At 38.3% G+C, this 15,260-nt stretch overlaps 1 protein-coding gene across 2 annotated transcripts in view; it reads right to left on the reverse strand.

Annotated features, from left to right (window-relative positions):
• Positions 1-15,260, reverse strand: part of cars1 (cysteinyl-tRNA synthetase 1) — a 28,728-nt gene that overhangs the window by 12,667 nt on the left and 801 nt on the right. The window contains exons 2-10 of one of the 2 annotated variants that reach the window (XM_028574967.1): positions 13,270-13,500; positions 9,508-9,599; positions 8,029-8,117; positions 7,809-7,905; positions 6,639-6,737; positions 5,653-5,802; positions 4,264-4,404; positions 1,976-2,064; positions 1,002-1,123 (exon numbers count right to left, since the gene is read on the reverse strand). In XM_028574967.1, coding sequence (XP_028430768.1) covers positions 1,002-1,123; positions 1,976-2,064; positions 4,264-4,404; positions 5,653-5,802; positions 6,639-6,737; positions 7,809-7,905; positions 8,029-8,117; positions 9,508-9,599; positions 13,270-13,500 — 1,110 coding nt within the window. The remainder of the gene's footprint in view (positions 1-1,001; positions 1,124-1,975; positions 2,065-4,263; positions 4,405-5,652; positions 5,803-6,638; positions 6,738-7,808; positions 7,906-8,028; positions 8,118-9,507; positions 9,600-13,269; positions 13,501-15,260) is intronic. The other variant, XM_028574977.1, reaches the window with a different exon arrangement.

Here is a 15,260-nt window from a genome sequence, read left to right on the forward strand (position 1 = left end):
CTAAGCACACCGCCAAAGCAACAAAAGAGTGGCTGAAGAAGAAGCACATCAAGGTTCTGGAGTGGCCTAGCCAGTCTCCAGACCTGAATCTGATTGAAAATCTTTGGAGGGAGCTTAAAATTGAGTTGCCAGGCGACAACCTCGGAACCTGAATGATTTGGAGGCTGTCTGCAGGGAGGAGTGGGCCAACATCCCTGCCGAAATGTGCACAAACCTTGTCACCAACTATAAAAACCGTTTGACATCTGTGCTGGCCAATAATGGCTTTTCTACAAAATATTAACATGCTGTTTGTCCAGGGGGTCAAATACTTGTTTTTCCTCATCAGATGGTTATCAATTTTAATAAATTCATATGATGTGATTTTCTGGAATTTTCTTTGGGATTCTGTCTTTCACTGTTAGAATGTACATATGATTAAAATTGTAGATTTTTGCATTCTTTGTAAGTGGGCAAACCTGCAAAATCAGCAAGGGGTCAAATACTTATTTCCCCCACTGTACATATATATATATATATACATATACACATATATATATATATACATACATATATACATGTATATATACATACATATATACATGTATATATACATATATATATACACACATATATATATATATATATATATATATATATATATATATATATATATATATATATATATATATATATATATATATATATATATATATATATATATATATATATATATATATATATATATATACACACATATGTGTATATATATATATATATACACATATGTATATATATACAGTATATATATACACATATATACATATATATATATATATATATATATATATATATATATACATACATACATACATACATACATACATACATACACATACATACATACATACATACATACATATATTTTAAATCGTGTGCCATCAGAGTCATTTGAAAGCTGCTAGGATCCCAGACAACCTAGTAAAAAACAGTTTTGGTAGTTGAAATGTGAAAAGATCTACCTTCTCCCTCTTGTAAAGCTTTCTGATCTCCGACCGCCTCTGGCACCAGTTTAGCATACGAGTGCTGCGGACTGGCATCAAACTTCGAGGTGTCAAAGTAAACAGAACCGTTCGATTCATACCTGCAAACATCAGAAAACCCCAATAATTAAAAACTGTCCTTTTAAAAAGGACAATATATATATACAGTATATATACAGTATATATATATATATATATCACATGTCTACTGAGTCAACCGTTCTCTGGGATATGTTTCATGCTAATAGATTGTGACCAGTTTTATCGCAAACCGCTAATTAGCTTATAATGCTAGTCGTCGGGGCACGGCTAAAGTAACAAGAAATCGCTATTTCTACACCACTAACAAGGCTCAAAATAGCACCACACTTCCACATTAGCATTGAGAACTTTGTAAGTGTACAGACAGTTTATTAAAAAGATAGTTTAGAAAGACAGTAGCGTTTACAGGCAGGCGCCATCTTGGGAAAACAGTCACGTTCAGTTGAACGACGAACGTCGTGCAACCGGTAACCAGTAACATAGCTCAAGCACGGCCTTCGTCGTTCAACTGACCGTGACTGTATGTATACATGAATGGTACAATCTTTCTAAACTATCTTTTTAATAAACTGCCTGTACACTTACAAAGTTCTCAATGCTTTGGTTTACATGTAGGGACCCTCATTATGCTACGGTGAAAGTGTGGTGCTATTTTGAGCCTTGTTAGTGGTGTAGAAATAGCGATTTCTTTTAACTTTATCCTCTGCCCCGACGACTAGCGTTCTAAGCTAATTAGCGGTTTGTGCTAAAACTGGGCACATTCAATTAGCATGAAAACATATCCCAGAGAACGGTCGACTCGGTACCCATGTGTTATTAACCCCTAGGTTCATTTTGCGCCGGATTTGTCCTTTAATAACAAACAATGTGGATGTAATATGAATTGTAGACACTGGTAGTTTCTTCCTCACCCGTAACCATTTGAGACAACCTTCTTCACAAACTCCACGATCTCAGGCACGTATTCACTGACTCGAGTGAGGACGTCTGGGGGAAGAACCTGGGGGGGTCACAAAGACAATTTATGTACACAAAATGTGTGTAAACTATTTTGGTATACAAAACTGTTGCATTAAGATTTTGTCATCAGAGGAACAAAGGGGCTTAGCCCAAACTAAAGACAGGGCTGTCATATTGTGTATAATTATATTTAAAAGTAAATCCAGAAAAGTTTGTTCTATATGGAATATAATTTCAGTCAATATGTAATAAATAAAATTATATAATTAACATAAATACATGAAAATATAAATCTATAAATGAGTCAATACAAACCCAAACCCATTTATTTGTTTGACTCTTATATATTTATATTGATTCATTTTAGGATTTATTTCACAGTCAGTATTTAATATTGACTGAAATGGCATTTCACAGTTTCAAACCCTGAAACTGTGTTTTATAACGCTACACTGATCACATTCATACTTTGCCACATTCTTAAGGCCTTTTGTTTTGCATGAAATTTAATGGAAGCACAACTGTTCTGATGCAATGTAATCTTAAAAATCAGACCATCCTTTATTATATTTACGTACCTGACAAACAAACACAAAGAATAGAATCAAAGCAGGCTGATTTTATTAGAAACTTATTTTTAAAGTATGACAAATATAGAGGGAATTACGGCATTAGTTCACACAAAGATGCTTTGCTTTTGAAGTAGAGATGTTCCGATATCAGAATCGGTTTCGGCTCGGATACTGCCTAAAACGCTGGTATCGGTAAGTACTGGAGTTTATGCACCAATCCGATACCACATAATAAAGCCCAAAAAAAAAATCTACGTTAAAGTAGTTTATTTATGTTGTTTTTCCGTTATAACTGACTCAAACTGGAGAATAAGAGAAAGTTCTGTGGCATTCATTGTTTGTGTTTGTTCATGTTTCACAAAGAGTTTAACATGAGCCAGACCAACAACAAAGATAGAAATAATGTCACATACTACTATCCCCATTCAGGGATAGTAGAATACAGCTGTTAAAACATAATAAAATATATGACACACTGGTATCGGATCGGTACTCGGTATCGGCCGATATGCAAGTTCAGGTATCAGAATCGGGAAGCAAATAATGGTATCGGGCCATCTCTATTTTGAAGTCGAAGTATTTCAAATGGAAGGATGAACTATTACCCTACAGTCACATTAGCTACAAAAGACAGCGACACGCACTCTCTTGATGGGCGTTCCTGGGCATGCCTAGCCAACTCCTGGTTGCCTGGCAAAAGTAAACAGAAATTCTCTGGCGCTACCTTCAAGCATGTTTACTTTGTGGATAGACCCATAGACATACGTTAGATTAAGGTTAGATTGCACAGAACGGGAATGTGGACACCACTAAAATAAGGTTTTCCTCAATTTTCTCCCAGCTTTGCGGAACTAAAGTTTGATCGATTTGTTTCTGTGAACGTTTGACACGGTGACGCTTCTCTATCGATAGTAGCATGCTATTGCCTAGTATCTGCAAGTAGTCACTTCAGAGGTATTGTCAAGTCACAAGAACAATGTTTTTGGATTTAAAAGTAATTATTTCTCGATAAGTGTAACAAAATATATGAAATAAAATGCCAAACATATCAGATATGTACAGAAATACGATGTCCTGAAGCATTTCCGCCATCTTGAATGATTTTCTTCTCGACTCGAGCAACCAACGTGCATACGTCACGCTGCCCTCACGCTGCCTTCGCTCCAATTGGCTGTCGCTTTGTGGCATTGCTCAGCATTTGCATAAAATAGACTTCTTGTCTATTTTGGCCCCGCCTTGCTCGTGGCAGCCGCAAGCTCATCGCTTGTCGCTGGCAAACGGACTCCTATTGAAAATGAATGGTAGCCTGTCGCTTTGTCGCTGTCTCTTGTAGCTAATGTGACTGAGGGGTTTAGCTAGTACCAGGCAGGGACCGCTGTACACCGGCTGCACCAAATCATTTTATTTCTCCCCCTCTTATTTAGTTTAGTTTAGTTTATTTATTTAAAGAAACAGGGACAGCGTACAATAAACATTAACCCCAAGGGGAGAGATGCATACTACCAGGTTTTAGCTCAAGAGCTAATTTTCACCTGTAGTCCCTGGGCAGGCTGATCTTGACTAAAATACACAATACATCATACATATATTGCATTTATGATGCTCCTTGTGTTGTTTTTTTTGCCTGACCAGGACTCTAGAAAACACTTTGCTGTGCCTCTACTTACATTCAGGGCATCCATGTCTTTATGGTACTCTCCCTCCCAATAGTTAGGGAGAATGGAGAAGATTGAATTCTCTGTGACTTGACTTCCAAACTGCGTATCCAACCAATCAGCCAGCAAGTCCTTAGAGTTCTCCAAAAGCACCTTGGAAGAAACAAAGTTAATAAATAAAGTTAAATAAAGCCGGCAAATCTGTATTTTCCTTCCCTCAATTTATCTACCAGTACACTGTATTTTCTCATTTCACTGCTTTCCTGCCACGACAGAAGAAATATATATCAGTCAATCGAAAGCAAATAATATGAGGCTGATAATATTAAATGTTGTTTTCTAGCCCGAATTAGACTAAACTAAATTGTTCCTCTAACACGGTTCATGCTAGCTACTTAGCACTTCATATGTTTATTCCAAAAAAAACTTTCTCAGTGAAAAGTTCACTTACTGCAAAGAGCTCCCTGTTGTTGTAAACCTCATAAATTAAATGCTTACCCTTTACTTGAAGTTTTCCAAATAAGAGTGACGTGACACTGTCATGAACGTGTCATAAACATTATAAACAAGTCATAAACATTTATGACATAACGCCTTTTTAGTAAGTGTCATTCGGTTTTGTCATGACAAGTTATGGTTATGGTTAGGGTTCATGTTTCTGACTGTGACATGACACTGTCATGTCTTCATGACACTATCATGTCACTTTTATGTAGAAAACTACAGTTGAAAATTCTGTCAACTATTTTAAGTAGCAAGAGAAATTAATTTGTGATGGACTCTTTTGCAATTGTCAGGAATACTTCTAATCTAGACCACAACCCTCTCTCTTTTTCTTTTTGGGCATTTTTAGACCTTTATTTTGATAGGACAGCTGAAGACATGAAAGGAGAGAGAGAGGGGGAATGACATGAAGCAAAGGGCCGCAGGTCAGAGTCCAACCCGGGGCCCGCTGCGTCGAGGAGTAAACCTCTATATATGGGGGCGCGCTCTACCAACTGAGCTATCTGGGCGCCCAGACCACAACCCTCTCTTAAAAGGAACAGCTCGACATTTTAGGGAAATACACGTATTTGCTTTCTTGCCCAGAGTCAGATGACAAGATTGCATGGCAACTGGTTATAGAGTTTTTGTACCGATTTATCAAACAAGTTACGGTTTCTAATCTTTGTGCTAAGCTAAGTTAGCTGGCTGCTGGTGATAGCTTCATATTTAGCGCGCAGATGTGAGAGTGGTATCGATCTGTCCATCTGTATTTCCCAAAATGTCAAACCCTTCCTTTAATCCAAGTCTATAAATTGAAGAGATGAGAATCACAAAGAGATGGCGAATGACTAATTCACATTAAGGGTTTGCAGTAAGCGACTGAAGGGAACGCCTCGTCTGCTCAGTGAGTCTTACCTGTGCCAGAGGTCGTACGACCTCGTCTGCTGCTTTGCCCTCCATCGCTGCCTGCAGGGGCTGCAGAGCGGCTGTAACAGCAGCGTCCAGCCTCTCCAGCATCTGCTTCTTATCTGGGTCTGTCGTCCCAGCCAAGTTGGCCTGAAAGGGCTGAAAGGTAACACGCACATGAGCATTTAAGTCAAAAGTCAGAAACCTACAGGTTACCTGAAGTCAAGTCTATAAATTGTATAATCATCAGTATTATGATTTTAGTTTAATTTACATTAGTTTAGTTTATTTCAATCAATCAATCAGTCACACAAATACACAACATCACTTACATAACATAAATGGTAAAAAAAAAAAAAAAAAAAAGTGTCACCGTAGTTCCTACAGTGTCATCTTAACTGATTTATAATCAATACTGATTGAAAAGGTGTAGGTTGAAGCATTTCCTTATTACACCACCCCTTTTTACATTCTATCTTATTCTTATTTTGTTCTTAGGTCCCTCAGGATATTATCAATTTTATAAAATGTATTATTATTAATTTTTGTATTTTATATACATATTATCACACATACAGTATGTGCAAAAAAAATACATTCCCATTCATATACACATTGCCATTCATGCCATGTATTTTGTTTTTAAATCTTTGTAGCATTTACTTCCTCATCTAAAAGATTCCACGTTTACTCCTTTTGCTGATATACATCTTTGTTTTACATTTGTTCTGATCTTTATCTTTGTGATCATGTACATTCCCCTCAGTTCATACTTTATCTCTCTAATCTAATTAGAATTCAACAGTTAGACTTCATCAGAAGATATCCATGCTTAGAGTCGAAGCTATAGGTGCTTCAAAATCACAGATTAAGTGTCCGACCAATCCCAGCCCTTTGTTTGAACCAGTCTCTGCTTCCCAAACATTTGATCTGATATACTTTACAGCAAGGCTCTTATCACTGTATCAAAGGCTGGTTGAGAGTTTGTCTCTCACCCCTCTGGCGCTCAGGACGTCCTGCAGTATTTGAGCAGCTTGTGGCTGCTTCTCCTTGTACTGGTCCAGGAGGTAGTTCTGCCGGGCCCTTTTAATGATCTGAGAGGGAGAAATACCAACATAAAGCCAAAAAAAATGTATCATAATGACTTAAGATGTTTTTAGGTGTCTAAAATGTGTTGAGCTGCTGCCCCCGTCCACAGCAGGATGTTGCTTAGCTTCCGTGTCGGTACTCCTGCCTGATTCTCCAAACTGGGGGCGTGCCGACCTCCATCTACTATAGCTAACACATGACACATGACTATGGAGAAGTAGCTCAGACAACCACAATGAACAAACATCTAGAAAAACGATGCAACGTTTTTGTTATTCCCCGAATAAAAAATTCTAAAGTACAAAACAGTGGAGAAAAAAGCTTAATTTTTCACGCGCTTCTGGATTTTTGTAACCCCGCGCCCGCTGCGTGCTCAGTTCAACGCGGTCGGCTGGGAATAGCAGGTTTGTCTGTACAAACATCTGTGTGATTCTTCATGTACAGACTACAGGGAGTCAAACAGCCTTAAATATGTGGTCAGGGAGAAGAAGACGACGAAACATTTTGCTGGAGAGCGTAGAAAAACACAAGGGATCGTTTTATCAAAGCTAAAAAACGGCTTCATAAAGTGTCTTCTTAACAGGCATTTTGATTTGGAGATGAACAGTAATTTTAATGATTAGAGTAGATAAATGTAATTTTTGGCGGTACGTTGGTGTTTAACATGGATGTGTTAACTCCTGTTCGCAGGCAGCCTTTCCTTTACTTCGGTCTCTTCTTCTTCTCTATTGGGCATTTTAAGCCTTTATTGACAGGACAACTGAATATGTGAAAGGGGGGAGGGAGAGAGAGAGAGACAGAGAGAGAGAGAGTGAGAGAATGACATGCAGAAAAGGGCTGCAGGTCGGAGTCAAACCCGCGGCTGCTGCGACAAGGACTGAGTCTTTGCACATGGGGCGCACGCTCTACCAAGTGAGCTATCCATGCGCACATCTTTTCTACTTCTTGCTTATTTACAGATTATTTTGTCCGTGCGCCCTCTGGTGTTTCGGAGAATACTGCAACAAACAACGCGTTGAGCATAAACGTCCAATGTGCGAGCTCGCGTATACCCGGCGCTTAAAAATCATACTCACTTTGTCGTCTATGTCTGTGATGTTCATGCAGTAGAGGACATCGTACTTGAAGTAGTCTTTCAGTATCCTTCGCAGAATATCAAAAGATATGTAGGACCTGTACAAAGAGACACATTAGAAAATAAAAGAAATCGAGTTACACCAAAACAAACACAGTAACTGCACATTTAAGAATGAAACTCACAACTTGAATAGGCATTACTTTTTCTTTTTTTTTTACCTGGCGTGTCCCATGTGTGAGGCATCATACACTGTCGGTCCACAGCAGTACCATGTGACTTTATTCCCTCTCTGGGGAACGAACGGCTCCTGAAACATAAAGTTTGTGAGTTGATAAAAAAATAAAATAAAATCAAGCAACAAACTAACTAGAATTACCACCTTGCGTTCTATGCGTCTGGGGAGCCTCAAGAAGAGCACAGCATGTTCAATAATAACAAAAAGGACTCATTTGCATCCTAACTTAAAATCTGTTTCTCTGTGTTCCGTACATTAAGAAGTGTATTCTTTTTGAGACAACTTAGGACGATCACTTTCCACAAAGAACACAAACACTCACAAGGATTTGATATTTGTGTCCAACCAAGGGCGTAGCAGAAACGGGGTATGCGGGGTACGTGCCCCCTGCACTTTTCATGTCGGTGCCCTCTGTCCCCCACACTTACAACACGTCTGAGTTGATTTTGATGTTTTGATGTCTTGCCCGGTGTCAAATATAGCCTGCTCTGCATTTCTTGGGTATGTATGAAAAATTAACTTGCATTTTAACTATTTCACCATCTTATTAACCTGTGCTGTATTAACGCCTCCCTCATGAGTGATGTAGCCCATTTCATCTTTTTATTACTGCCGGTTACTGCTGTGCATGGTTGAACGGTGTCTGTGTTGCTTGGCTGTGTTCTGATGCTTGCATGGCTTCTTATACTGAATGGAGGATGCTGTTGATGTGTAACTGTGCTAATGTCTTGCTGCTTCCTGTAGCTCTGCATGGCTAACTGAGAAAACTGATTTGTTGCTCTACCTGTCTGTGTGGTGTCTTGTTGACTTCTGTCCCGTGTAGTTTAACCTGTACCAATGTCATGCGGTTTCCTCTTGTACTGGTCTAAAACCATCTTGCCAAAAGACTACAGTTGAAAATTAGCCGGCTGGCTAACACTGGAACATTTACAGAAATGTAAATTAATGTGTGTTGTCCTTTATAAAATAAAGAATAAGAATTTGAACGCACCATAAGTAGGCGAGTGTGCACGTTACTCAGGTTGATTCAGTTGGTTGATAGACTCATATAGATATAGGCAATAATAAAAATGATATATAATAAAAATATATACAAATAATCTTCTTTTTATTCCTACAAACCTATTTTAGAAGTTTTTTGTATGTCTTGTCTTTTTGCATATTAATGACCTTAGTATTACATATGTGGTTCAATGGCCTGCTCCACCTTCGTGTGGCCAGTTCAGATGTTAGCAGATCCTCCTATTGGGCGAGTTGTGGCAGTGAAAACAGTATGGAACGGTTTATGGAAAAATGTCAGCGTTTCCATCAATCATAAAAGAAATGTAGGGTACTTGGAATCTGTGATTTGGAGAGACAAATGGGAGAGGATCTTTGAGTAAAAATCCTCCTCCTGAACAACCCGTCCCCCTCACTTTAGGGATTTAGACATTAGGGCTACGCCCCCCTGCCTCCAGCCTACCTTTGCTCTTGTCAGGCTGTTGTAGAGTCGGAGTCGGGGAACCTCTGTTCCTGCTGGTGGAGACCAAGGGGGCTGCACCCGCTTCCCTTTTACTGAAATCAAGAAAGAAAGAAAGAAAAAAGCTTATCTAAAGTGACAAATCAAATTGCCAGTTTTAAAATGTTCTCTGCCATCCTTCACGCTGCACACGAGCATTTAAAGCCACTATGTTGCGTAGGATTGTAACTGTACCAATTGTAATTTGGATTGTCTAATATTTCAGGAGACAAAACCGTAACTAGGATTTGAATTTTGTTATTTTCCACACAGAAATCTACACATGGTGCTATGATGGTGATACATTTTGTCAATCCAGATTAGTTGGAGAACAGAACACACAAGCAGAGAAACACTGGAAGGAAGGTTAATATGGGTCTGAATGTCTTGTCCCCTTGTATCTGTAATACACCATTACTGTGAGCTATGACTGCAATATAGATATTTTTTTTTATCATCAGTTCATCTTTTGGTCTGTAAAAGATCAGAAAATAGCAATACATGCCCAATGCAATTCCCAAGAACCCAAGTTCAACTGGTTTGTTTTATCAGACTAACGGTCCATAACTCAAAGATATTAAATATACGATCAAACAAAATAAACAATACTGGAACCAGTGAATTTTCAATCTGAAACAATCACCTGAGACGGTTGCAGATAATTTTGTGCTATTTGAAACATCAATTAATATACTGTGACCAAAAACGTATCCACAAGAGAATTCACCGTCAAATTTTCATATTCCTCAAATGCATTTCCTAAAAAAGAAATCTAATTCAAGCCAAAGGTGCAGAGCACAGACTGCATCTAGCTGCATTAACCCTTATGTTGTCCTCCTTCGGTTTTTTCTATAAATTATCACCCCATTCTGTGTCACATCTTCTTAGCCAACTTCATTCCAACCTATTATCACTAGTGTTACACTTATTTCTGGAATTCATGGTCAATAAACCTCATTAATATTAACTTATACCTACTTTCTGAGTTAAAAAAAAAGCACAAATTATGAATTCTTTTGACTAACAATTAAAATCAGAGGATGTGGAGTGGAGCACAGACTGGTATGTGTCAACGTTTAGTCAGGAAACCGTTTTGAAACCATTTCAAATTTCTTTTCCAATGCTATAAAGTTGATAATTCAATGAGAGTAATTATCCGATCCCTCATTTTTACTTTCAAAAAGCGTTGTATGGAACCATCTATGTTATTTTTGAGGCAATTTGGTTTTAAGTAACCTAGATTTCTGATACAGAAACTTTGAAAACGGTTCAGATTACACCCGAGGACAACAGGAGGGTTAGAAACATGTTTTAAACAGGCTCATGCCACAAAATGCACTGCAGTTATTGATTTGTTTTTACCTGCAACTGAAGTATGAATCACTCTGAATGTAAAACGTTTAAGGAAATCTTGACATTATCGTAAAGCATAAAGCATAAAAAGTAAAGCATAACAGATTTCCTCCTTTAGTCAGATGCCACTAAAGAAAAGCGAAGGGTCATATTCTTCTCAAAGGAATGCAGCCATATAAGAAAAAATGAGCAGTCAAAGCCACACAGAGCAAACGCCCAAACACCCAGCGAGGAGAAAACATCACATATTCAAATGTTTTTGAACACATACAGTGCAAGCCTGAGATAAAAGATATGTCATTTCCAGTAAATGTCACACTTCTGTGTTTGCAAAGCCGTTTTAACATCAGGTAGGCCTATTCTTTGAGTAGGTGCCTGTGGGCAAAACCGCTGACATTTTGTTTAAACAGTGATAAAAGCAACTCAGCTGCAGGCCCCATACACCGTATGCTGCTAGGACTGACAAAGAGTGAAAGCTGAAACTGGATTCATTCAAATGATAAACAATTCTGGGTTCATGCATGTCAGTGTTTGCAGAGGGGTGGCTACATCGGGGTCAGCCCTATGTTCCCACTGCCCAATGGTCCCACAGCCCTAAGATTTTTTTCCACTGAAAATTAGGCCCTATGTTCCCACATTTCTAGAACATTTTCAAAATAAGGTCTTGTATTCATACATTTCCCTTCAAGGGTTAGGGTGGGTTAGGGGTTAGGCGAACATAGGGCCTAATTTTGGAGAAAAAAAATCTTAGAAATGTGGGAACTGTGGGAGCATAGGGCCTAATTTTGAAAAGTAAATCTTAGAAATGTGGGAACATAGGGCTGCGGGAACATAGGCACACTCCCGCTACATCTACACTACTACGTTTTGGTTAAAAAACTAATATCTTTTGCTACGTTAACGCCTCGCGTCCGCACTACTCCGGTGTTTCCGAGCCCCTAAAGCTGAGACATTTGGAAACACTGCTGCCTCTGTTTTGGTTTGAAAATTTCCGGGGTTGCTTTGTAGTGTGGACGGGCACAAACGGAGACCTTCAGAAACGACGACGCACGTCAGTCTTATCTGTTAAGTAGCTTACAGACCTTTCAGTAACAGTTCCACCTCGTCCTCGCTCCAAGATAATAAATCCCTTTTCTTACTTTTCTCTGTTTTTCTTTCTCCAAAGTATTTTCTGTATTTTCAACTTATACATCCGTGATTTTCAACCGCAGAGTAACGTCAGACAATCTGCTTCCTGTATACAGCGGCACGCACATGCCTAGTGTGTGTGTGAACAGTCATGTGATAGGCTATGCGCTGTCAGATGTGTTAATATGGATGGAGATTAGTTCTGCTACTGGAGCTGAAACTCTTGTGTGGAAAGCGATCGTTTTTAAGTCTCAAAGCGCCGCCGCGTAAAAATGAAAACGCAGTAGTGTAGACGTAGTTTAATCAACGAGAATGTTTCCTGCCTTGGGGACCTCCGACTGCCTCAACATCCAGACTGGTACATGGTGATCACGCGTAAGCTAGGGCTGCATGATATGAGGAAAATATGCGATATGAGATGAACTTGTTGAATATCGCGATATTCTTAACGATACTACTTAATGAAATTTATTGAAAACATTTCTGGTACAGGATATAAAATCCTCTATTCCAGAGTCAGCAACAGTCACATTTTAACATGTTTTCATGAAACACATTAATTTCATGATTTATTGATTGATTTTATTTGACCACTTAAATATAAAAACTTATATGAAACAGCACTCTGCGTCATACATTAAAAATACATAAATAGTCAGGGATGACACAATAAAGCCCAAAGACTTCTTTCCATTGTGGTCCCTATATTGAAATTCATAAATAAGTTACATAAATTACTGACAAGCTTTATAATTATACCTTTTACAGGCAAAATGCATCCAACCTATTCCTTAAAGAATGAATTGAAGGGGAACGCACAACTTCTTCTGGAAGCTTGTCTTATGATTTTACCGCACGGAGTGTGAAAAAATGATTTCTCTTTTCAGACAGCGATACATACTTGTGATACATAGAGATACAGATATTTAAGTTAACTCAGTTCTGCTTCTTTCAGTATTCAGCTAACATACAACAAAGTGCTTGTTGAATTTAAAACAAACGAAAGGAAATCATTTCCTACGTTCTTTTATTGAACACATTGAACATTGAATTGAATATAAAAAGGCCCCACTGAAAAAAGAATGACAGTTAACATTTTAAAGTGCAGTGTCTTTCCCGATATGACGCAGCCTTCCGCGATGTCTTTCTTGCGTCTGGTTTATTTTGCGATGACAATAAAAAAAACGATATATTGTGCAGCCCTAGTCTAAGCCTGTTCATGCCTACAGCTGTCTGTCTACTCACTGCTGCTCTCAGGGAGGAGGAGGTCCTGCTGCAGGGCTGCTATGTGCCTGTACCAGCGCAGAGCGTGGACATGCTGCGGTTCTGGGGGCCTGTGGAGGAGCTTAAAGGCTTTCTGGTCGGCCTGGGAGGGGCTGAACCCAGCCAGGTAGCTGCGCGACGTAAGGTAGTCATTCAGGGCCGCTGCCAGCGCGGCCTCCTCATTTATCTGTAGCAAGAAGCCATACTCAAAGGCTGCAGAAAGAAGAGGGCAAATATTCGCAGAAGGATTACAGACTAGGCTGTAACAGCCTGAGGAAAACACTGATAACAGCACCGAGAGTTTACCACAGCCGAGACCTACTGCGTTTAGCAGCAGGTCAGCACACTTCCAACTCAAATTATGTAGCCTAAAATAAAAGTTCAAACTGAACTGAAATCCTACGGATTATATGACACAAACTCCCGGTGTCCCAAAAGAACAGACACATTTTCCAGTCTTTGACGGAGTGTAATCCTTTAGATTTCTCTCCTCTCAGTATTGCGTTATAACTTTAGAGACAAGTACATCTACAAATGATGTTTTGAATGACGTGGACAGATGGAACACTGCACTCATGACTGAGTAAAAGGAGAAGTAGTGTTGTATTATTACAGTACAGATGTTGCAACATGTGTCTGACAACAACTATAAGGAACAACACTGTCTCTGGCCACGGTGCTGGATGTACAGCAGTCACTGTAGGGCTCAGAAACAGAGAGAATGTGACACTAAAAGGGGAATGGGGAAAAGTGTGATCTAAAAAAACAAAAATAATGATAAGTAAGTAGACTAATAAATATAAAAGTTCCAAAATACTAATCAATCAGTAAATCAGTTCTGCCCCCTGCAATAACACTTCTTTATCCATGATAAACTAAGTCTTTTCTGTCTGTACACAACACAATTCCCAGAAATGAAATGAAGAGTGAAACTGAAATGGACTGGATGAAGTTTCCAAACACACATTAAGAGTGAAACCCAGAAAGTCAAATTGAAACTTACATTTATTTTCTCTGCCCCGCATGACCAATTAAATACTAAGATTGAAAATGAAACAAAGAAAAAAGTAACACAAAGTATAGACAAAAATAGGGGTTGACCACAAAGTGACAGCTGGATGAAAAAGTAGACCTAGATGGAAAAATGACATATCACAACTTTTTCTGGATGATCTTGATTAAAAATGTGCTCCAAAACAGAAAATTGAATGTGGTTCTTGTGCAGCTTATGCATAAAAAATGGACATGCTGATAGACTTCAATGCAGTCCTTAAGCATGTCATCCTTAATTAATTACCTAAAAAAAGCATTACATAATAATAATCATAAGTGATAAGTGATCCAAAAAAAGTGATTTCATCAGGGTATGAGGACATTTTATACTTCAACCTTAAATGCAAGTTATTTAGAGATGGGTGAAACAAAATGAAACAGATCAAACTAGATGATGCAACTGCGAAAAACTGAAAGTAAGAACAAACACGTTCATATATATATATATATATATATATATATATATATATATATATATATATATATATATATATATATATATATATATATATATATATATATATATATATATATATATATATATATATATATATATATATATAAAAAATGTTAACATAACTAACATTATTATTAACACTATCAATATTATCCACAGTCAACCAGGATGTATAACAACATCTGCCCAGAACCTGTTAAAGATGACAAGCTGGGCTGCAACAGTTCAGGCAGAGTAACGTTAAACGGAATAAATATAATGTCATTATTTTAGGTCATACATTACAGTTTTGCCGTTATACCAGCATGCTATGCCCTGTTGCATTTTATTCTCATATTTATATCCCTTTACCCCGAAGAGTTTTAGTTTATCACAGTCGCCTGGTACTGTCTCCCTTTACGGAACACGCCCAACCAAACACTATTCAAAATTCGGAACCAATTTCCACAACTGACATTTGAGT

The sequence above is a fragment of the Perca flavescens genome, chromosome 1 (genome assembly GCF_004354835.1).
Source record: "Perca flavescens isolate YP-PL-M2 chromosome 1, PFLA_1.0, whole genome shotgun sequence".
NCBI classification, from domain to species: domain Eukaryota; kingdom Metazoa; phylum Chordata; class Actinopteri; order Perciformes; family Percidae; genus Perca; species Perca flavescens.